The sequence below is a fragment of the Salvelinus fontinalis genome, chromosome 3, assembly GCF_029448725.1.
Source record: "Salvelinus fontinalis isolate EN_2023a chromosome 3, ASM2944872v1, whole genome shotgun sequence".
Classification (NCBI taxonomy): Eukaryota; Metazoa; Chordata; class Actinopteri; order Salmoniformes; family Salmonidae; genus Salvelinus; species Salvelinus fontinalis.
The window spans coordinates 58,950,425-58,972,712 of record NC_074667.1 but is presented as its reverse complement, the minus strand read 5'-3'; the positions used below and the strand labels follow the sequence as shown (position 1 = coordinate 58,972,712).

Below are 22,288 nucleotides of genomic sequence, written 5' to 3'. Positions count from 1 at the left end.
TCCAGTTTAGAGCGATCCCCAGTGTGTGTGTGTGTGTGTGTGTGTGTGTGTGTGTGTGTGTGTGTGTGTGTGTGTGTGTGTGTGTGTGTGTGTGTGTGTGTGTGTGTGTGTGTGTGTGTGTGTGTGTGTGTGTGTGTGTGTGTGTGTGTGTGTGTGTGTGTGTGTGCGCGCGTGCGTGCGTGCGTACGTGTGCCTTCATATTGAGAGCGGGGCTATGTTCAGCAGGATGAGAACTGACATGATTAAACACATGAGCTCACCGAAACTAGGTCTGCTATTCCCTCACCTCAGAGGCTCACGGCCACAGCTGTGAGTGCACTGTGTGTGAGGGTCATAGCTGCTGGAGTAGAGGTTCTAAGGGTGCCCCAGCACCCCCTGATAAATCACCATTAAACAATAATGAATATAACAATTATAAATAAATAGTCCAAAAAAATGTCATCTACCAAATGAGTGCACTCCCACCCCTGAACATCTTCCCACAGCCATGGTGAGTGTGTGGCTATTTGTGTATGCGTGTGTGTGCTTGTGTGTGTGCGTATTTACGTGTTTGACTGTTGTGTGTGTTCATGTACGTGCGTAGGAGAGAGGCAACAAACGGTTACTAGGGTGGGATCGTCTTGGCTGCTCGACAAAACGACTGATGGAGGGTCTCACCATCGACCAACCCACCCCCCCCCCCAGAGCAACAGCCTCCAAAGCCTAGTCTCACCTGTACAGGTAGACCCTGGTAGAACCCCCCAGTCCATCAGAGGAGCTTAGTAAAGACACACTGGGTATACGCAGCAGTAGACACAAGAGAACTTTCTGGGAAACGACCTTGTGCTAGCCCCGCCGCCCCGCTGCTCCCCCATCCCCTCTCCTTCTTTCTCTCCCTCTCTTCGCTCCAATGTCAGTTTTATTACGAGCTTGAGGAGATAAAAGGCAATGATCCACAGAATGATGAATGGCGATTCTCTGTGGCTGAGATACAAGAGCACACACGCCAGAGGACAATCCCCCCCCCCCCCCCCCGCCCTTACTCTGTGTGTGTGTGTGTGTGTGTGTGTGTGTGTGTGTGTGTGTGTGTGTGTGTGTGTGTGTGTGTGTGTGTGTGTGTGTGCGTGCGTGCGTGCGTGCGTGCGTGCGTGCGTGCGTGCGTGCGTGCGTGCGTGTGTCTGTACTGTGCACAATACACATACAGTTCTGGACAATCCACATACTGAGTAGAAGCAGAGCTTTACACATTACAGCAGTCTCAACTGCTGCTGCAATGCCTTAACTCCACAGCAGGGGAGAAACTCACTACTCAAGGACCCTCGGCAACCAGATCACAGACAAAGATCCACGGCAACTATATAACACCTCAAATAATGTATCCATGTAATACACCATAATGGAAAATAGTCCAAATGTGCACAGTATATACTCTCTAAATGACAAGGAAATGAGAGAGAGAGGGAGGAAGAGAGAGAGAGAGAGCGACAGAGAGGGAGAGAGGGAGAGAGCGAGGGAGAGAGGCTTTACCTTGTGTGCCTGGGAGAGCTGCAGAAGGAGACAGCAAAAATGACAAATGAGGATTGAGCTCTCCTCCTGTACAACAGACAGACAGACAGACTGCTTCTCCTGCATTTTACCATTCTAGACAAAGAAGTGCAGGACAATCCAGTCAGAATTAATGAAGCTCATAATGAGGAATCAATCCTGTAGCATGAAGGGGACTGATCAGAGAGGACACGGACGCACACACACACACAGATGCAGGCACACACGCGCACATGCACATACACACACACACGCACGCACCCTCACACACGCACTCGCCGACACGCAAGCATGTTCGGGCATGTATACATACAGTATGAACACATATACAGGGTGGAAACCAGTGTTGGAATTAGTTACTTGAAACAGTAATATATTACTTTTTATGTTACTTTTTTCCTCTTTTCTTTTGCGTTACTTTGCATTACGACTCAAAATCTCTCCGTTTTGTTTGACTGTCGGAGGGAGCAAGGCGAGCCGCGGGCTCTCCCGAAGACGTGCTACTTACTAACTCAGGTTTGATCGCTTGTTTCTCCTTTCATCTGTGGCGCTGCTTTCCTGTGCTAGTCTACAAGTGCTGCACTATACAGGGGCTGCTTAATTAGCCGTATACACTGTTAGCCAAACATCTGTACAGATTTCCTATCTTTCCGTTCAAAATCTTTCTCTCGAGCCGCCAGTTCTGATTATAGACCGCACATACACGACGGACCCATAGAGATGTATAGAGGGCACACTTTCCACTCGACGGAAAAGCCCTCTATGGGCTTTGCTATCACAGAAGTGATCAATGGCAAAGACGAGGGGTGCGCTGTCTACACATTTCTCTGGACAGCAGCTTTCATGACATTTCTCCAAACATCCTTTCTCCGCTCGCTCCGGGAACAAAATGAGGTGGAGATTGGATCATGGAAATATACGCCCGGCAGAGATGTGATTCTGAAAGCTGTTTGACAAAGTAACTGTAATAATAATAGCCAATTTGAAAAAGTACCGCGTTAGTTTACTTAGTTAGTTCTAAAAAGTAATCTGATTACGTTCACTGGTGGACATACAGTACATTACACACACTCACTAACTTTTTCCACTCACTATGAAACTTACAGTGCTGTCCACGTAGGCCTCTGTCCAGACCGTGTCATGCTCGTGGTCGATGACTTTAGGACGACTCATAACATGAAGATACCTCATCACATTTTCCTGTACGTCAGCCAGTGTGGAGATCTGACTGAAATACCCTGAGGCAACAATCACACACACACACACACACACACACACACACACACACACACACACACACACACACACACACACACACACACACACACACACACACACACACACACACACACACACACACACACACACACACACACACACACACACACACACACACACACACAATGTATCACATTAAGGTATTTCACAGGCATTTCCCAGTAAGTGTGTGTTACTGTGAGTATCAGAATAATGTTAGACTAGCTGGGCTGTGTAATCCCACAAGTCATCAGTTTTCCTGACTGTGACTTTCCCAGTCCAGAGCGTTCTCCTCTCATCCGGAGCGTGGGCACACGGGAGCCATCAGCGGCAGGCGGCCAGGGGGAAAGGCTCTGACAGGAAGAGGGATGAGGCAGGGATGCCCCCTGACCCCTCTGTGTCACTCCACTGCTGCTCCGTTCTGCACTGCTCACATCAGCAGCACAGCCACCCCCAACACCTCCAAACACACACTAAAACCTCTCTTCACTCCCCACTCCCCACACCTCACACACTAACACCCCCAACACCTCCAAACACACACTAAAACCTCTCTTCACTCCCCACACCTCACACACTAACACCCCCAACACCTCCAAACACACACTAAAACCTCTCTTCACTCCCCACACCTCACACACTAACACCCCCAACACCTCCAAACACACACTAAAACCTCTCTTCACTCCCCACACCTCACACACTAACACCCCCAACACCTCCAAACACACACTAAAACCTATCTTCGCTCCCCACACCTCACACACTAACACCCACAATCCTCCCCTCCCCAAAACACGCTCACAATCTAACACCTGCGTCTCTTCCCTCCCCAAAACACACTCACAATCTAACACCTGCGTCTCTTCCCTCCCCAAAACACACACACACCTCTTTGACAAACACACACCAATAACCACAATTCCTGTCTACCAAACACACACTCACACCCACCCACACATTTACACACAGCCAAGTGTATGTGTTTCTTATGGTATAGTACGAAGAGGAGACACACCTTTATTAGCACAGGCCATCCATTTCATGTTATCAGCAAAGGCAGACTCTCGGCCAATCAGGTAAGGGAATATGCGTACCTATACGGAGAGGAGACAGCATCGTCAGGCGTTGACAGGGTGGTTGCCAGCTCAGATTTAAATAGAGCGTGCATAAACATTCACCGTGACAGAACCACATGGGGCTCCATCTTCCTGCTCTAGTTTTATCTCTCTGGAGAGAGGAGATGAGGGTGGCTGTATGCACTACCACAGTACTATATGTGCCTCACTAGGAAAGACCAGGGCTCCGTAGCTCTTTATCTTTATTTCTCCCTTCCTCTCTCCTCTTCTCTCCTCTCCTCATCCCTTTCTCCTTTTCATTCCCCCCCCACCTTCCCCCTTGCTCCCTTTCTTGCTCATCCATCCATCCGTACATCTGCACGCCTGTGCTTCATTAGATCTCTGTGTATGTATAAACCTAAGTCGACAGCACGGAGAGACAAGAGGCAGGTTACGTTCTCTCTGTGGCGTAAGCCAATCAGAGGGCTTCAAGCTGGACATGGGAGCGGGTCCATGTGTGTACTTTCTGTGACTCTGCCAATACGGCACGGCTCATTGGCTCCAGATGCTATGCTAGGCATATAGGAGAACCGGAGTGAACGGCTGCCAAATACTGCCCCTCTGGGTATGTTTGGGGATGGCGGGGGGGGGGGGGGGGGGGGGGGGGGGGCTACACTGCCAAATACTGCCCCTTTGTGCGACACGCATTTGCTTGATAGGACTGGACAAAAGGGCCGTAAGCTGCTGTTTTTATTGCACTGTGAATAGCACAGCAGCCCATTTAATTTCAATTGCATTTGTCTAATGCTTTCAACCCAGCCGTTTGTCACAGAGTGGCCCAGAAAATACCCCCCAGAAAATACCCCCCAGTTAATCCTCCCCAGAAAGAGCCAGCCTGGGGGGACAACGACAGAGGCTGAGAGGCAGAAGCAGGGCGAAGCCTATGGTACTGGAGGAGGGGATTCAGGGATTCTGTTGCCAGCCTGGGGCACCAGAGGTGGAGGCAGGGGTAGAGGCAGGGGAATGACTGAGGGTAGATACAGGAGGAGAGGGGCTCCACAGCACAGAGCTACAGTCTGGGGCAGTATAGAGGTAGAGGCAGGGAGAAGGCTACGTGGATACGTACAGGAGGAGAAGAAGGGCTCTAGAGCACTGAGAGCAAGCCTGGGGTAGTAGAGGCAGAGAGAAGACAGGAGGAGAGAGGCTAGACACTGGAGTACATTCAGTACTCCTCCTCCAGCCAAGCACAGGCAAGAGCAGAGTTCGCTGTCTGCGTGCGTGGCTGATTGAGTCAGGCCAGTCGGTCGTTGAGGTGGATGGAGGTCAAACAGAGAGATGCCACTGAATGCCAGGGACAAGCTCTCTGAGCTCTCTCCGCAGCCCCTCCATTATGACTCTTTATGTCACGCTTATAAAGGCTTTATGAATGCTACATAGTGTGTTGTTTGTTTTGTCTTCAATTCATTAAAAAATGTAAAATAAATGTATCCAAGCCCCGTCCCCACAGGAGGCCTCTTGCCAGGCCGTCATTGTAAATAAGAATTTGTTCTTAATCGACTTGCCTGGTTAAATAAAAGTCAAGGGAAACATCGACATAATCATCTCCTTGGGTAAAGTGTTGCCGTGCTTTCTGATCATTGAACAGGGTTTGGACTGGCGGAGGATTAAACCGTTCAAAAAGAGACATGCTTATTAGGCGAAGGAAAGCAGCTTGTGTGAAATGTTTTAGGTTCTGACTGGCTCTTTGTTCTGTGTGCAGCGTAAACCATGCGCGAGTGAGTGCTCGGGGACTGAGGCTGAACCATGATTCTGCCCTTGAAAACAGTTTATCCCCCATGTTTCTCTGGTTAGGACAAATGTCGCGGTGTGTCAGGTCAGCACTATAAAATACATGTATATTTCAGGCAATTGTACATTTACTGGGCTACGAGCTGTACTTGGACAATAAGAACTCACTTTCGCAAAAACGTCAAGAAGGAAAATCGAACTGCCATCGAAATATCCGTGATTTTAAAACGCTGGAAATGTTCAAGTCTCAAAGGAAGGAAAACAAGGCACAAGCAGAAAAAAAAGTCTCAAATGAAACAGATTCACAATGAGAGTCTGAAAGGAAAACCGAGGCAGTGAGAAAATGAGAAGGAGAGATGGATTGGAGTGTTGGTGTGTCGTTGTCATAACAATACAAAATCAACCAAAGGAAAAGTTGGCAGAACGTTTGAATTGAAAATGTTTGGTTGATAAGAGCAACAGTGTTGCCATGGTGATTGTACTCATTAGAATACAATTACATTTGAAAATGATGATATAGCAATTGAAAATGGAATGTTGGAATGTTTGGTTGATAGGCACAAATGTTTATTTGGAACTCTGTTTTGGTGGCAATAACCCAAGACTAGACGCTTCTTTCTGCTATCTAAGATTATACACCCAGCGATTTAACCAGTGACTCTTTATCTCCCTGCAATACCTTCAAAATCCATCAGCTATGGTAATACTGAGACAAATACTGTATTTTTACCAGGATTTGGTTCATTGCTTATTGTTGTGTATATCTGAGTATTACAGGTTTAGAATGCATTTAGGTACATAACAGATCAAGTTCCTGCAGGAAACCAATGGACTCCATTTGAATGCAAATTCTATCACTTGAATCTATATGAATGACTCGACTGCCCCCCCCGCATGAAGAGGAAGGATTTCTGCGGGTTTCTGTTGCAATTATGTAAATCACGAAGTCCATTTGCACTCATTTGCATTTTCCTGTGGAGGAAAACTTTCTGCAACAAAAGGGTGATCAAAGGATGAGGTTTTACGAGGATGGAGTTTTACGAGGATGGAGTTTTACAAAGATTGAGTTTTATGAGACTTTTCTGATGAAGAGATTAAGCAACTGGAATCCATTCCAGGGGTGTTGGAGATGGCTGTGAATCTCTGAGCTATTTTGCAGACATAAGAAATATAAGATAGAACGGGATAGGATTGGTAGATATAGTAAGTTTAATAAATGCAAGTTATTGTCCATTTTATAGCAATACAAATAAATTGTATTTGTTTGCAGCTGTGTGTGTATGTGTGTGTGTTTGAGGGAGTTAGTGAATGGTTGTCTGTATGAGAGAGAGAGAGAGAGAGAGAGAGAGAGAGAGAGAGAGAGAGAGAGAGAGAGAGAGAGAGAGAGAGAGAGAGAGAGAGAGAGAGAGAGAGAGAGAGAGAGAGAGAGAGAGAGAGAGAGAGAGAGAGAGACTACCAATTGTAGAGCCTTCCCAGCCATGACCAGTATCTCACCTTTCTGTCTGGCCAATTGAACTTGGCGAAGACGTCGTCGTACATCTGCGTTGCCCCGTCAGTCACCAGCATGATAGCCTGGCTACACACACTGCCATGCCCAGTCTGGTTAAACTACGCACACAGAGAGAACACACACGCTTACACAGAGATACACAATCATCACATCCAACACAGATACACATACACAGAAATACATAGTTAGGGACTTGACTCTGTAATTTTAGGCAGATTATGGTTGATTAAAGTTCAGATGATTCATTGATATAGGTGATTTACTATTTTTCTAATAAGGAAACTCATTGAGTTGAACCAGGTGGGAACACCAACGACAGGTGTTGCACCGTGTCTTCCCGACAGCCAGATGACTATCTCCAAAAAGGAGCGACATTTATTCACGGGGCATGTTCATCTCTCCTCTAATCCTATCCATCTCTGTCTCTGATACCTGGGCTACCTCCGAGACAGATCTGGGTTCAACCACTATTAGGGCTTGATCACCTGGGCTTGATTGAGCTAGTCTGACGCACACAATTGAACCAATAGAATACTCACAAGGAGTGCAAACCCTGCCCATCTCGCACTCCAGACGAAAACGCTAAAAGTATTTGAAAGATTTGAAGTAGTATTTGAGTATTTGAACCCAGGTCAGCTCTGAGACTCTGTGCCTGTCATCTCTGCCCGTAGCCGTGTAACAGCTGTGTTCACTGCTGATGTCCGATGTCTGACGCTGGCGCCCGGCGTGCCCGTGGGCCCCGTCAGGGACTAAAAACACAGATAATCTCTTTGTAAATAAACCGGGAAGTGCAGCCCACATTAATCTGATGGCAGAAGATGCATGGCGGTAATTAACTGGTTTATTGACCTGTGACAGAGGGAATGTGGAGAAATAGAGGTTTGTGGAGTTGAGTGCCTTTATCGCCGTCTGAAGGCTGCTAAGCTGAGCATGGCTCTGCTCCCAATACACACCAGCATAGCAAGAATGGACACACAGACACACAGGATTGCAATACCACACGGACTGTCTCTTTTGACACACACACCTCTTACACATGCATGCCCAGTGGTCTCCGTACACACTGCAGATTACCACAAGTTTTTTTTTATATATATTTGTATTTTTTTTAACCTTTATTTAACTAGGCAAGACATCTAAGAGTGTTCTTATTTACAATGATGGCCCAGGAACAGTGGGTTAACTGCCTTGTTCAGGGGAAGAACAACAGATGTTTACCTTGTCAGCTCGGGGATTTTAACTTTTCAGTTACTGGCCCAACGCTCTAACCACTAGGCTACCTGCCGCCCCCCAAAAGTTGACCTTGCTCAGAGCATCTCTTCGAGCTAGGGTAAAGAGTTCCTGTAGATATGTCAAACAGACCTAGACAAACACAGCAAATGATTTACATGTATTTTCTCAACAATATGGTCATTGCTAAACGCTTTGACACCTCGAGCCATTTTAAAGCTACGGCGGTTTGTCTGAGGTAAAGAACTGTAAATAAGGCTGTATTGGATGAAACAAACAGGACTCAAAGCCTGTCAAACACAGTGAACTACACCAAAGAAAACATAGATATATATATACCACCCAGACAGAACATAATGTTCACCATAATATTTAAAACAGATGCAGTGTAGAATACATGATTCCATGGTAGGGTTAGTGGTGGTAGGTAGGGTCATGGTAGGATCAGTGGTGGTAGGTAGGGTCATGGTAGGGTCAGTGGTGGTAGGTAGGGTCATGGTAGGATCAGTGGTGGTAGGTAGGGTCATGGTAGGATCAGTGGTGGTATGTAGGGTCATGGTAGGGTCAGTGGTGGTAGGTAGGGTCATGGTAGGGTCAGTGGTGGTAGGTAGGGTCATGGTAGGGTCAGTGGTGGTAGGTAGGGTCATGGTAGGATCAGTGGTGGTAGGTAGGGTCATGGTAGGATCAGTGGTGGTAGGTAGGGTCATGGTAGGGTCAGTGGTGGTAGGTAGGGTCATGGTAGGATCAGTGGTGGTAGGTAAGGTCATGGTAGGGTCAGTGGTGGTAGGTAGGGTCATGGTAGGGTCAGTGGTGGTAGGTAGGGTCATGGCAGGATCAGTGGTGGTAGGTAGGGTCATGGTAGGGTCAGTGGTGCTAGGTAGGGTCATGGTAGGGTCAGTGATGTGTATTCATTGATGCCAAGGGAAGCCAGGCTTCCCAAACAAATTGGCCAATATATATATTTTTTTTAAAACATGAAATAACATATCTTTCATCTCTCTGTGTGTCATACTTTTCCTTCAATTCGCAAGAAGCAGAATGCATCTCAAGGGAGAAAGCATCAGAGTGAGCGAAACAGCGCCCCTCTGTCTCTCTACGTGAAGGCCATCTATCTGGTGCTGTCTGGTCCAAATGAGTATGACATTTTTGCCGACCGTAGCATTGAAGGCAAGGGAAGCCAGCGAGCATCTGGCCTTCCTTGACAACAACAAAGAATGATAAAACATTTGCCATTCACAGCTCAACTGGGAATGGTCCTGGTGCACCAAAAATGGATTTGGATTTGGCGTCACTCCTATCAAATCCCATTGAGACCATACATCCTTGACAGAGAAAAATAGAATTGTTGCATCTTGTTGTGTTGTTGTCCTTCAGTGGCTAGCTAGCTAAAATCTTCCCTTTCCCAAATTAGCCATGGATGGAGCTAGGGATTTGGACTAATTCTCTGTTCTGGGCAATGATTATAATGCCGATTCTGATCCAACCATTAATTCATACATTGTTGTGCCCCTGGCCGGAGAGGATGGAAGTTCAATATGTAGCTAGATGTTGAAGGCTAATGTTAACTAGCTAACATTGCCCATGAATGGAAGTTAGGCTAGCGAGCAAGCATTTTAACCAGGTAGCCTAGGACAACAAAAAATGAAAGCATGTACTGTATGACAGAGTGATAGACCGTTTAGTCAACATGAAAGAGAGGAGGATGGAATTGACGTTTCTCTACAAGTAGAGTGAGTCAACATGTTTTTCTACTTGCACTTGGCTTCCCAAGTGATTTTACCAGTGGTGGAAAAAAGTACCTAATTGTCACACTTGAGTGAAAGTAAAGATACCTTAATAGAAAATGACTCAAGTAAAAGTCACCCAATAAAACACTACTAGAGCAAAAGCCTAAAACTATTTAGTTTGAAATATACAGACAATTCGGAAAGTGTTCCTCATTTTGTTACTTTACAGCCTTATTCGAAAATGGATTCAATAATCCCCCCCCCCCCCCTCAATCTACACACAATACCCCATAATGACAAAGGAAAAACAGGTTTTTTATTTTTTTTGCAAATGTATAAATAACCTGAAATATCACATTTACATAAGTATTCAGACCCTTTACTCAGTACTTTGTTGAAGCACCTTTGGCAGCGATTAGAGCCTTGAGTCTTCTTGGGTATGATGCTACAAGCTTGGCACACCTGTATTCGGGCAGATTCTCCCATTCTTCTCTGCAGATCCTCTCAAGCTCTGTTAGGTTGGATGGAGTGTCGCTTCACAGCTATTTTCAGGTCTCTCCAGAGATGTTTGATCGGATTCAAGTCCAGGCTCTGGCTGGGCCACTCAAGGGCATTCAGAGACTTGTCCCGAAGCCACTCCTGCGATGTCTTGGCTGTGTGCTTAGGGTCATTATCCTGTTGGAAGGTGAACCTTCACACCAGTCTGAGGTCCTGAGCGCTCTGGAGTAGGGTTTCATCAAGGATCTCTCTGTACTTTGTTCTGTTCATCTTTCCCTCGATCCTGACTAGTCTCCCATTCCCTGCTGCTGAAAAACATCCCCACAGCATGATGCTGCCACCACCAGGTTTCCTCCAGACGTGACGCTTGGCATTCAGGCCAAAGAGTACAATCTTTGTTTCATCAGACCAGAGAATCTTGTTTCTCATGGTCTGAGAGTCCTTTAGGTGCTGTTTTGCAAACTCCAAGTGGGCTGTCGTGCCTTTTACTGAGGGGTGGCTTCTGTCTGGCCACTCTACCATAAAGGCCTGATTGGTGGAGTGCTGCAAAGATAGTTGTCCTTTTGGAAGGTTCTCCCATCTCCACAGAGGAACTCTGGAGCTCTGTCAGAGTGACCATCGGGTTCTTGGTCACCTACCTGACCAAGGCCCTTCTCCCCCGATTGTTCAGTTTGGCTGGTCGGCCAGCTCTAGGAAGAGTCTGGGTGGTTCCAGACTTCTTTATTTTAAGAATGATGGAGACCACTGTGTACTTGGGGACCTTCAATGCTGCAGACATTTTTTGGTACCCTTCCCCAGATCTGTGCCTCGACACAACCCTGTCTCGGTCTCGGATTCCTTAGACCTCATGGCTTAGTTTTTACTCTGACATGAACTGTCAACTGAGGGACCTTATATAGACAGGTGTGTGCCTTTCCAAATCATCTCCAATCAATTACATTTACCACAGGTGGACTACAATCAAATTGTAGAAACATCTCAAGGATGATCAATGGAAACGGGATGCACCTGAGCTCAATTTCGAGTCTCATAGCAAAGGGTCTGAATACTTATGTAAATAAGGTATTTCTGTTTTTTCTAAAAACCTGTTTTCCCTTTATCATTATGGGGTATTGTGTGGAGATTGACTTGGAAAACATATCAAAAGTAAATGTAATAATAATGTACTAATAATAGCTAAAATATACTTAAGTATTAAAAGTATAAATAATTTCATATTCCTTAAATTATTCAAACCAGACGGCATAGATAGCCAGGGGCATGTTCCAACACTCAGACATCATTTACAAATGAAGCATGTGTGTTTAGTGAGACCACCAGATCAGAGGCAGTATGCATGACCAGGGATGTTCTCTTGATAATTGTGTGAATTAGACCATTTTCCTGGCCTGCTAAACATTCAAAATGTAATGAGTAATGGGTGTCAGGGAAAATATATATAGTAAAAAGTACATCATTTTATTTAGGAATGTAGTGAAGTATAAGTGAAAGTTGACAAAAATATGAATAGTAAAGTAGAGCACAGATAGCCCCCCAAAACTACTTAAGTAGTACTTTCAAGTATTTTTACTTAAGTACTTTACACCACTGGATTTTACCCACAAACCGCTACTGGGTAGGATACGAGTGTTGACAAATGTGAAGATTATGGGAAGATGGTGACGATCAATATTATGGTCGAGGTGTGTATATGCTCAGACCACGGTACTGCTTCTGGCAGAGAAACACACAAACACCTCCAGGAAACCATAGTCTTGAGAATGATGCCGTGTACTCCACTCCAGAGCTAGTCAATTGCCTCCTAACTTCGATCTGCCCTGCGATAAGCCAGAGAAAAAAGATGGCTCTAGCCCAGTTAGTATCCATTCCATCCATTCACCAAGGTGGTAGCCTGGCCTAGTGTAACAATGCATTTCACACTGGGCCTATTGGCCAACTGATTACCATATTCATTGGACTAGCTTTAATTAATCGGACCAATGCAGACATTGAAGCCGTGCTCCCGGGACCCTGCGCGATGCGGCGGACCGCTAGCCTGAAAACAGAGAGATAAAAGGAGAGCAGAGAGGTCTTATCTCCACCGGCTTTGTGTTCCAATCATCCTCCTTATTAATCAGTAGCATTAATTACAGTCATTAATCACCTTCAGAATCGACGTGTCTGTGTTCGCGGGGGTGGAACGGAGGATAGCGGGGATTGCAGTGAAGCGCTTCGAACGGGAAAACGGCGAGGAGACACGCTGTACTCAGAGCTTGAGAATAAGTAGGTACACCTTGCTGGAGTGTACTGATGTTACTCGTTTTCATCATTCAATTAGGTTGGGACATGAAACTATTGTGCCTGAACTAATTGCCTTTCTACTCAAACTTCTCTGGCGTTTACCCAAGAGTGTTTACGTATTTGTTGTTCAATCAAGTAAAAAGTCATTCTGGAAATAAACTGAAGTCCAAGGCGCATTTCAGAACCAATTTGTGTTTAAGGTTTTGTTTTGTGCGTTTCCTCCGCTCTACATGGTAGACATTTGCTGAGTTGAATATTACACTCTGTGTGATGTTCATGATGTGGATACACAGATACGGCACATGTAAGATGCACAGTTGAAATCGGAAGTTCACATACATCTTAGCCCAATACATTTAAACTCAGTTTTTCACAATTCCTGACATTTAATCATTGTAAAAAAAATCCCTGTTTTAGGTCAGTTAGGATCACCACTTCATTTTAAGAATGTGAAATGTCAGAATAATAGCAGAGAGAATGATTTATTTCAGCTTTTATTTCTTTCATCACATTCCCAGTGGGTCAGAAGTTTACATACACTCAATTAGTATTTGGTAGCATTGCCTTTAAATTGCTTCACTTGGGTCAAACGTGTTGGGTAGCCTTCCACAAGCTTCCCACAACACGTTGGGTGAATTTTGGCCCATTCTTCCCGACAGAGCTGGTGTAACTGAGTCAGCTTTGTAGGCCTCCTTGCTCGCACACGCTTTTTCAGTTCTGCCCACAAATTGTCAATAGGATTGAGGCCAGGGATTGTGATGGCCAATCCAATACCTTGACTTTGTTGCCCTTAAGCCATTTTTCCACAACTTTGGAAGTAGGCTTGGGGTCATTGTCCATTTGGAAGGTCATTGACCATTTGCTTCAATATATGCACATAATTTCCTCCTTCATGGTGCCACCCATTTCTCCAAAGAGTACGATATTTGTCCCTTGCTGTTGTTCTGGGATTGATTTGCACTTTTCGCGACAAAGTACGTTCATCTCTAGGAGACAGAACGTGTCTCCTTCCTGAGTGGTATGATGGCTACGTGGTCCCATGGTGTTTATACTTGCGTACTATTGTTTCTACAGATGAACGTGGTACCTTCAGGCATTTGGAAATTTCCTCCAAGGATGAACCAGACTTGAGGAGGTCTACAATGTTTTGGATGAGGTTTTGGCTGATTTCTTTTAATTTCCCCATGATGTCAAGCAAAGAGGCACTGAGTTTGAAGATAGGCCTTGAAATACATCCACAGGTGCACCTCCAATTGACTCAAATGATGTCAATTAGCCTATCAGAAGCTTCTAAAGCCATGAAATCATTTTCTGGAATTTTCCAAGCTGTTTAAAGGCACAGTCAACTTAAACTTCTGACCCACTGGAATTGTGATACAGTGAATTGTAAGTGAAATAATCTGTCTGTAAACAATTGTTGTAAAAAGGACTTGTGTCATGCACAAAGTAGATGTCCTAACTGACTTGCCAAAACTATAGTTTGTTAACAAGAAATTTGTGGAGTGGTTGACAAACAAGTTTTAATGACTCCAACCTAAGTGTATGTAAACTTCCGACTTCAACTGTAGCTACTGTATATTTCTTTGTGCAATGTTTGTGGTGAACGAATTAATGAATGAATGAACGAACATTTACAGTGTTAAAGTCGGAGGCTGAACTTACATCATTTAGAATGGTGAACGCTTCGGTCAGAGCGTCACCCAGCAGACCAATCCCTTTGGCGAACAGCTTGTCCAGGTGTTCTTTGAAATGCTAACAGATAACACAGGAAGAGACAAACATGCAGTATGATTTGAGTATTAATCCAACAAGTTCCCTCTGATACGATCTACATACAATTGTGTGTGTGTGTGTGTGTGTGTGTGTGTGTGTGTGTGTGTGTGTGTGTGTGTGTGTGTGTGTGTGTGTGTGTGTGTGTGTGTGTGTGTGTGTGTGTGTGTGTGTGTGTGTGTGTGTGTGTGAGAGAGGGAAACTTACAGCTTTATTATTTCTGTCTGCTCGTACCAGTGTGCCGTTCAGACAAGGCTCCACGTAGTGCATCTCCTGATTGTACTGTGAACACATATGAAGAGGGTTAGATATGAGTGGAAAGACATGAAGCACACACACACACACACATTGTGCAGGAAATTCTAGACATACCTATTCATTCATTGTCATTGTTTTAGATAAGAGGTTGACTAATCGTCATAAACACGGTATAGAAAAACGAGCTGTAGAAACACCATATTTTACTCAAATAAACTGATAAGTTCAATGCCCCCCCTCCCACACACACACACACACACACAATCCCACCCCCACAAACAGGTCATTAATGAGACTGACAGCGATGATGTTGAAGAAGTCGTCGTCTCCCAGTGTGTCCAGTATAGAGGAGACCGTCTGTCTGGCGATGGTCAGTCTCAGGCCCTTCATACTGCCACTAACGTCCACCAGGATCACCACGTCTTTAGGAGACGTCGCTGCCTGGATGTACCTGAGCAGGGAGGGACGACAAACTAGTATCCACGCACCAGCCCAAACATTGGTTCTATCTATCCATTAAATACATGGGAGTATATCAAGCGTGTGGATAACAACACACAACCCGTTGCCCAACCTAGGACTGCAATGCAGCAAACACTGACTGGAATCAATTTACTGTAGCGGAGCCAAAGCAACACACAACAAATGGACAACGTACGTGACAGGGGTCAAGACTAGCCATACTGTACGCTGCACAAACGTCTTGATATGGACATCATACTGTAGGCTACAGAGCGAGAAAAGAATCTGTGTTCCAATTGGCTAATGTGGACCTATTGTGAAAAAGCATACCACTTCCTGTTCCTGCAGTCGAAGGCGATGACCCCGTGTTCGTCTGGATGCCATTTGACCCCTGCAACCACGAGGAGAAAGACACGTAGCTAGATACACAAAGCAGCATGTTTAAGTCATACAGAGTGTAAGGATGTGCCAGAGTCAACTATGGGCTGCACATTGCCTGTAGAAACGGGGGTTAAATAAGCAGGTTTGTCTCTGTTTCTTTCATTTCTACTCAATAAAAATGAGAAAGGAGAGTCGGGTCTAAGGATGTCAGATCCCTGAAGGGCACAGTGCTATGCTAGTATGTCCTACACTCTAAAGCAGGGGTGGGCAATTCCAGTCCTCGAGGGCCTGATTGGTGTCACAGTTTTGCCCCAGCCCCAGTTAACACACCTGACTCCAATAATCGCCTAATCATGATCTTCAGTTTGGAATGCCATTTGATTAATCAGCTGTGTTTGCTAGGGATGGGTAAAGAGTGTGACACCAATCTGGCCCTCGAGGACTGGAGTTTCCCGCCCCTGCTCTAAAGCCTCATCACATTAGTGAGCAGTCTGGACGTCATTCGTTTCAATGGGGATCGTCCACAACGGAGTGGTATCGCAGCTCCCCCTTGCGGTTGAAGGCTTCGCAGGCTTTGATTTCGCAGGCTTTGAATTTTTCCAAACTTTGAGTTTTCTTCACTGCAGCCAGAGAGGAAGAGGCGAAGCGAGAGGGATAACTGGGTCCATAATCTGTCTTTGTGAATAGTGAATACTATTTTAGTAGTGATGTTAAATTGACTGTTGCCTCCCATTTTATTTTATTGTGATGGTAATGACTTTTGTTTTTGATGATAATTTTTAAGTGGAGGTCACTAGCGACACTATCTTCAACTTAGCCTAGCTTTTAGCTAGCTAGCTGCTCTGTTAACTAGCTTGACTTGCTAGAAAGTTAGAGAAACAAGTTGAGGAAAAAATAACTAAACAAAACGTTTAATTATCACCTGAAACAATATATTTCACCTGTCTTGACTGATAAGGTCATATTTTACAATCTCCCCCCCCCCAAAATGCTATCTCTAACGAGAGACTAGGCACTCCTCCATCTTGTCTTGCGTTGTGAAACCCTATGCTCCCGGTCCACTAGCGGAACGAGATTGTGTGAAGATGACGTAGGACGTAATGAAAGACGTCGTGATGTGTACGGGGCATAGCACTACACTAGCCTGAACTAATGCAGGACATCATCCACAGTCATCCACAGTGGTGAATGGCTTTAAATGATATGACTGCAATGAGAAGGGACACATTTCTGTATCACCACTTATAGGCCATCTTTGCGGTGTTACAGTAGGATATAGTACTGCAGTCAGCACTGTGGCTGTCTGATGGTGCTGTAATGATCCAATATCTCTGACTGCCATTGCTCTGGACTGCTTTGTAGTATGCTGCTGCTGGACTCACGCATTCTGATTAATTTGCTATATGCATCCTCTCTGATGGTCTGTAAAATTACAACATTAGCAAAATCACCCTTTTAGCGATTCCATTTCATTTCCCCTCAGTTCGTACAATGACCGCTCCCAGCACCTCCCCCACACACACACACACTTAGAACACACACACACTTAGACACAGAGACACGCACTCAGACACACACACACAACTCACCGGGATACTGCCTAAAGAAGCCCTTGGCACTGCCAAAGTACTGCCATATCAGGGACGGGTCTTTTTCAAAGTTATCCACAAACACTTTATTCAAGGCCTCTGACCAATATACCCCATTCACTATGGCTGGATCTGAGAGAGAGAGACAGGGAGAGACAGTGAGCGGGAGAGAGACAGAGACAGACAGACAGAGAGAGAAAGAGAGAGAGAGAGACAGACAGTGAGTGGGAGACAGACAGACTGACAGAGAGAGAGAGAGAGAGAGAGAGAGAGAGAGAGAGAGAGAGAGAGAGAGAGAGAGAGAGAGAGAGAGAGAGAGAGAGAGAGAGAGAGAGACAGACAGACAGACAGACAGACACAGAGACAGAAAGAGAGAAAGGAGAGGGGAGGGAGGGGAGAGAGACAGAGAGAGACCGAGTGAGCGAGATAACAACCAGGTAATAATGATCATCATCACCATTAACACTGAACACAGGTGTGCTGAACCGTTAACCTTTCGCCCTTATTGACCCCGCTGGTGGAGGGACATTGAGGTTGACGAAATACTGTCGTCCTCCTGCTGCATGGCCTCCACATACATACACACACACAGAGACACACACGCACACACACACGGCCAAAGCAGAGACTGAACCTGTCAGGGAGCCTCTCATTGTGCCAAGAACAAAGGGGGAGTGGGAGGCGCTGAGGAGGCCATTATATGCAGAGGAAAGAGGCCATTATATGCAGAGGAAAGAGGCCATTATATCCAGAGGAAAGAGGCCATTATATCCAGAGGAAAGTCAGCCAGGACTACACAGAGAGGCCACACACTGGGCTAGAAAAAAAATAACAGTCAGTCACTACAAGAGAAAAAAATAAACATCCCTTCCTCTCTCCTCTCGTCACTCACTCATGCTGTGACTGCTCTCTCTATCGTCGGGCCATTATGGACCCCCCACCCTCCAGTGGTACCGACACGGCTAGAGCACTTCACCTCATTCTCATCATGCAGGGTCGGGGTCCATTCCATTCCATTGAAAATATATGGCACGTTTCAGTTGTTTTAATTCAAATTTTAGAATTTGACAATGAAATTGAACACAAATCAGCTTCTCATTCAATTGAAAATATTTGTATTTTCCCTGAAGGGCAAATCAGTTCCCGCCATGCACCCACTCCTATCTCATCTCATGTGGACATGCCCCTACTTTTGCTGTATCCATTTTTGCACACAGTGGTGTCTGAGTGTCCCTACCTTTGTTGTAAATGTTGGTGGGCACCTGGACCACAATGAGGCTTAGATCTACCCATACACTTTATTTCCAGTTGGCTCTGTTGGGTGTTCGTGATGGTGTGTGCTGTTGAACGTCCCTTTGTTGTACACGTCGGTGTGTGCTGTTGAACGTACCTTTGCTGTGCACGTCGGTGTGTGCTGTTGAACGTCCCTTTGCTGTGCACGTCGGTGTGTGCAGTTGAACGTACCTTTGTTGTGTACGTCGGTGTGTGCTGTTGAATGTACCTTAGCTGCGCACGTCGGTGTGTGCTGTTGAACGTCCCTTTGTTGTACACGTCGGTGTGTGCTGTTGAACGTCCCTTTGTTGTGCACGTCGGTGTGTGCTGTCGAACGTCCCTTTGTTGTACACGTCGGTGTGTGCTGTTGAACGTCCCTTTGTTGTACACGTCGGTGTGTGCTGTTGAACGTACCTTTGCTGTGCACATCGGTGTGTGCTGTTGAACGTACCTTTGCTGTGCACATCGGTGTGTGCTGTTGAACGTACCTTTGTTGTACACGTCGGTGTGTGCTGTTGGACGTCCCTTTGTTGTGCACGTCGGTGTGTGCTGTTGAACGTACCTTTGCTGTACACGTCAGTGTGTGCTGTTGAACGTCCCTTTGTTGTACACGTCGGTGTGTGCTGTTGAACGTCCCTTTGTTGTGCACGTCGGTGTGTGCTGTCGAACGTCCCTTTGTTACACACGTCGGTGTGTGCTGTTGAACGTCCCTTTGTTGTGCACGTCGGTGTGTGCTGTTGAACGTACCTTTGCTGTACACGTCGGTGTGTGCTGTTGAACGTCTCTTTGTTGTACACGTCGGTGTGTGCTGTTGAACGTCCCTTTGTTGTACACGTCGGTGTGTGCTGCTGAACGTACCTTTGCTGTGCACGTCGGTGTGTGCTGTTAAACGTCCCTTTGTTGTGCACGTCGGTGTGTGCTGTCGAACGTCCCTTTGTTGTACACGTCGGTGTGTGCTGTTGAACGTCCCTTTGTTGTACACGTCGGTGTGTGCTGTTGAACGTACCTTTGTTGTACACGTCGGCGTGTGCTGTTGAACGTACCTTTGTTGTACACGTCGGTGTGTGCTGTCGAACGTCCCTTTGTTGTACACGTCGGTGTGTGCTGTTGAACGTCCCTTTGTTGTACACGTCGGTGTGTGCTGCTGAACGTACCTTTGTTGTACACGTCGGTTTGTGCTGTTGAACGTCCCTTTGTTGTACACGTCGGTGTGTGCTGTTGGACGTCCCTTTGTTGTGCACGTCGGTGTGTGCTGTTGAACGTCCCTTTGTTGTACACGTCGGTGTGTGCTGTTGAACGTACCTTTGCTATGCACGTCGGTGTGTGCTGTTGAACGTACCTTTGCTGTGCACGTCGGTGTGTGCTGTTGAACGTACCTTTGCTGTACACGTCGGTGTGTGCTGTTGAACGTACCTTTGCTCTGCACATCGGTGTGTGCTGTTGAACGTACCTTTGCTGTGCACGTCGGTGTGTGCTGTCGAACGTACCTTTGTTGAACACGTCGGTGTGTGCTGTTGAACGTCCCTTTGTTGTATACGTCGGTGTGTGCTGTCGAACGTACCTTTGTTGTACACGACAGTGTGTGCTGCTGAACGTACCTTTGCTGTGCACGTCGGTGTGTGCTGCTGAACGTACCTTTGTTGTGCACGTCGGTGTGTGCTGCTGAACGTACCTTTGCTGTGCACGTCGGTGTGTGCTGTTGAACGTACCTTTGTTGTACACGTCGGTGTGTGCTGCTGAACGTACCTTTGCTGTGTACGTCGGTGTGTGCTGTTGAACGTACCTTTGTTGTACATGTCGGTGTGTGCTGTTGAACGTACCTTTGTTGTACACGTCGGTGTGTGCTGTTGAACGTACCTTTGTTGTACACGTCGGTGTGTGCTGTTGAACGTACCTTTGTTGTACACGTCGGTGTGTGCTGTTGAACGTCCCTTTGTTGTGCACGTCGGTGTGTGCTGTCGAACGTCCCTTTGTTGTACACGTCGGTGTGTGCTGTTAAACGTACCTTTGTTGTACACGTCGGTGTGTGCTGCTGAACGTACCTTTGCTGTGCACGTCGGTGTGTGCTGTTGAACGTACCTTTGTTGTACACGTCGGTGTGTGCTGTTGAACGTACCTTTGTTGTACACGTCGGTGTGTGCTGTTGAACGTACCTTTGTTGTACACGTCGGTGTGTGCTGTTGAACGTACCTTTGTTGTACACGTCGGTGTGTGCTGTTGAACGTACCTTTGCTGTGCACATCGGTGTGTGCTGTTGAACGTACCTTTGTTGTACATGTTGGTGGGCACCTGCACCACACTGAGGCTGAGGTTGACTGACAGGTTGTTGAAGTGGTCGTTGGGTTCCAGAACGAACTCTCCTCCCAGCTCCACGTTGTTGCCCTCCTCATCCACCTCGTTGATCAGCACCGCGTTAAAGTACTCATACTGAGGAGAGGGAAATAATCCAGACCGTAATGATCGGGGTAACGTTGAGTTAGCATCAGCAACACTCATACTTGGGAGAAATAGACAGTACACCAGTGGAGGCTGTTGAGGGGAGGACAGCTCATAGTAATGGCTGGAATGAAGTCAATGGAACATTTTCAGTGGTTAGAGTGTTGGACTAGTAACCGAAAGGTTGCAAGATCATATCCCTGAGCTGACAAGGTAAAAATCTGTTGTTCTGTATAGGGCAGGCAACCCACTGTTCCTAGGCTGTCAATGAAAATAAGAATTTGTTCTTAACTGACTTGCCTAGTTAAATAAAGGTAAACTATGCTTGATACCATTCCAATGACTCCATTCCTGCCAATGTTATGAGCCAGCCTCCACTGCCGTACTCATAGGGTTAACAGAGTTAACATCCACATTGTTGACCAGCTCCGCGTGGAAGTACTCATACTGGGGAGGAACAGATACAGTGCCTTTGGAAAGTATTCAGACCCCTTTGATTTTTTCCACATTATGTTGTGTTACAGCCTTATTCTAAAATGGGTTAAATATTTATTTTTCCTCTGTAATCTACACACAATACCCCATAATGGCAAAGCGAAAACAGGTTTGATAGAGCTCTTGATCTGATAGAGCTCTAGAGTTCCTCTGTGGAGATGGGAGAAACTTCTAGAAGGACAACCATCTCTGCAGCACTCCACCAATCAGGCCTTTATGGTAGAGTGGCCAGACGGAAGCCGCTCCTCAGTAAAAGGCACGTGACAGCCCACTCGGAGTTTGCCAAACGGCACCTAAAGACTCTCAGACCATGAGAAACAAGATTCTCTGGTCTGATGAAACCAAGATTGAACATCTCTGGAGAGACATGAAAATAGCTGTGCAGCAACGCTACCCATCCAACCTGACAGAGCTTGAGAGGATATGCAGAGAGGAATGGGAGAAACTCCCCAAATACAGGTGTGCCAAGCTTGTAGAGTCATACCCAAGAAGACTCGAGGCTGTAATCGCTGCCAAAGGGGCTTCAACAAAGTACTGAGTAAAGGGTCTGAATACTTATGTAAATGTGATATTTAAATTTGTTATTTGTAATAAACAACAAATTAAAAACAGTTTTTGCTTTGTCATTATGGGATATTGTGTGTAGATTGATGAGGGGAAAAAAAACAATTTAATCAATTTTAGAATAAGGCTGTAACGTAACAAAATGTGGGAAAAGTCAAGGAGTCTGAATACTTTCCGAATGCACTGTAT

General features: G+C 46.0%; 1 protein-coding gene across 1 annotated transcript in view; it reads right to left on the bottom strand.

Moving 5' to 3' along the window:
* The window catches only part of LOC129851209 (voltage-dependent calcium channel subunit alpha-2/delta-3-like), a 66,061-nt gene that overhangs the window by 27,773 nt on the left and 16,000 nt on the right, over window positions 1–22,288 (bottom strand). Inside the window, exons 5-14 of the mRNA XM_055917595.1 lie at window positions 20,869–21,031; window positions 17,333–17,464; window positions 15,693–15,753; window positions 15,201–15,351; window positions 14,850–14,924; window positions 14,535–14,624; window positions 7,122–7,235; window positions 3,800–3,878; window positions 2,629–2,762; window positions 1,507–1,524 (exon numbers count right to left, since the gene is read on the bottom strand). Of these exons, the coding sequence (XP_055773570.1) occupies window positions 1,507–1,524; window positions 2,629–2,762; window positions 3,800–3,878; window positions 7,122–7,235; window positions 14,535–14,624; window positions 14,850–14,924; window positions 15,201–15,351; window positions 15,693–15,753; window positions 17,333–17,464; window positions 20,869–21,031 (1,017 nt within the window). The remainder of the gene's footprint in view (window positions 1–1,506; window positions 1,525–2,628; window positions 2,763–3,799; window positions 3,879–7,121; window positions 7,236–14,534; window positions 14,625–14,849; window positions 14,925–15,200; window positions 15,352–15,692; window positions 15,754–17,332; window positions 17,465–20,868; window positions 21,032–22,288) is intronic.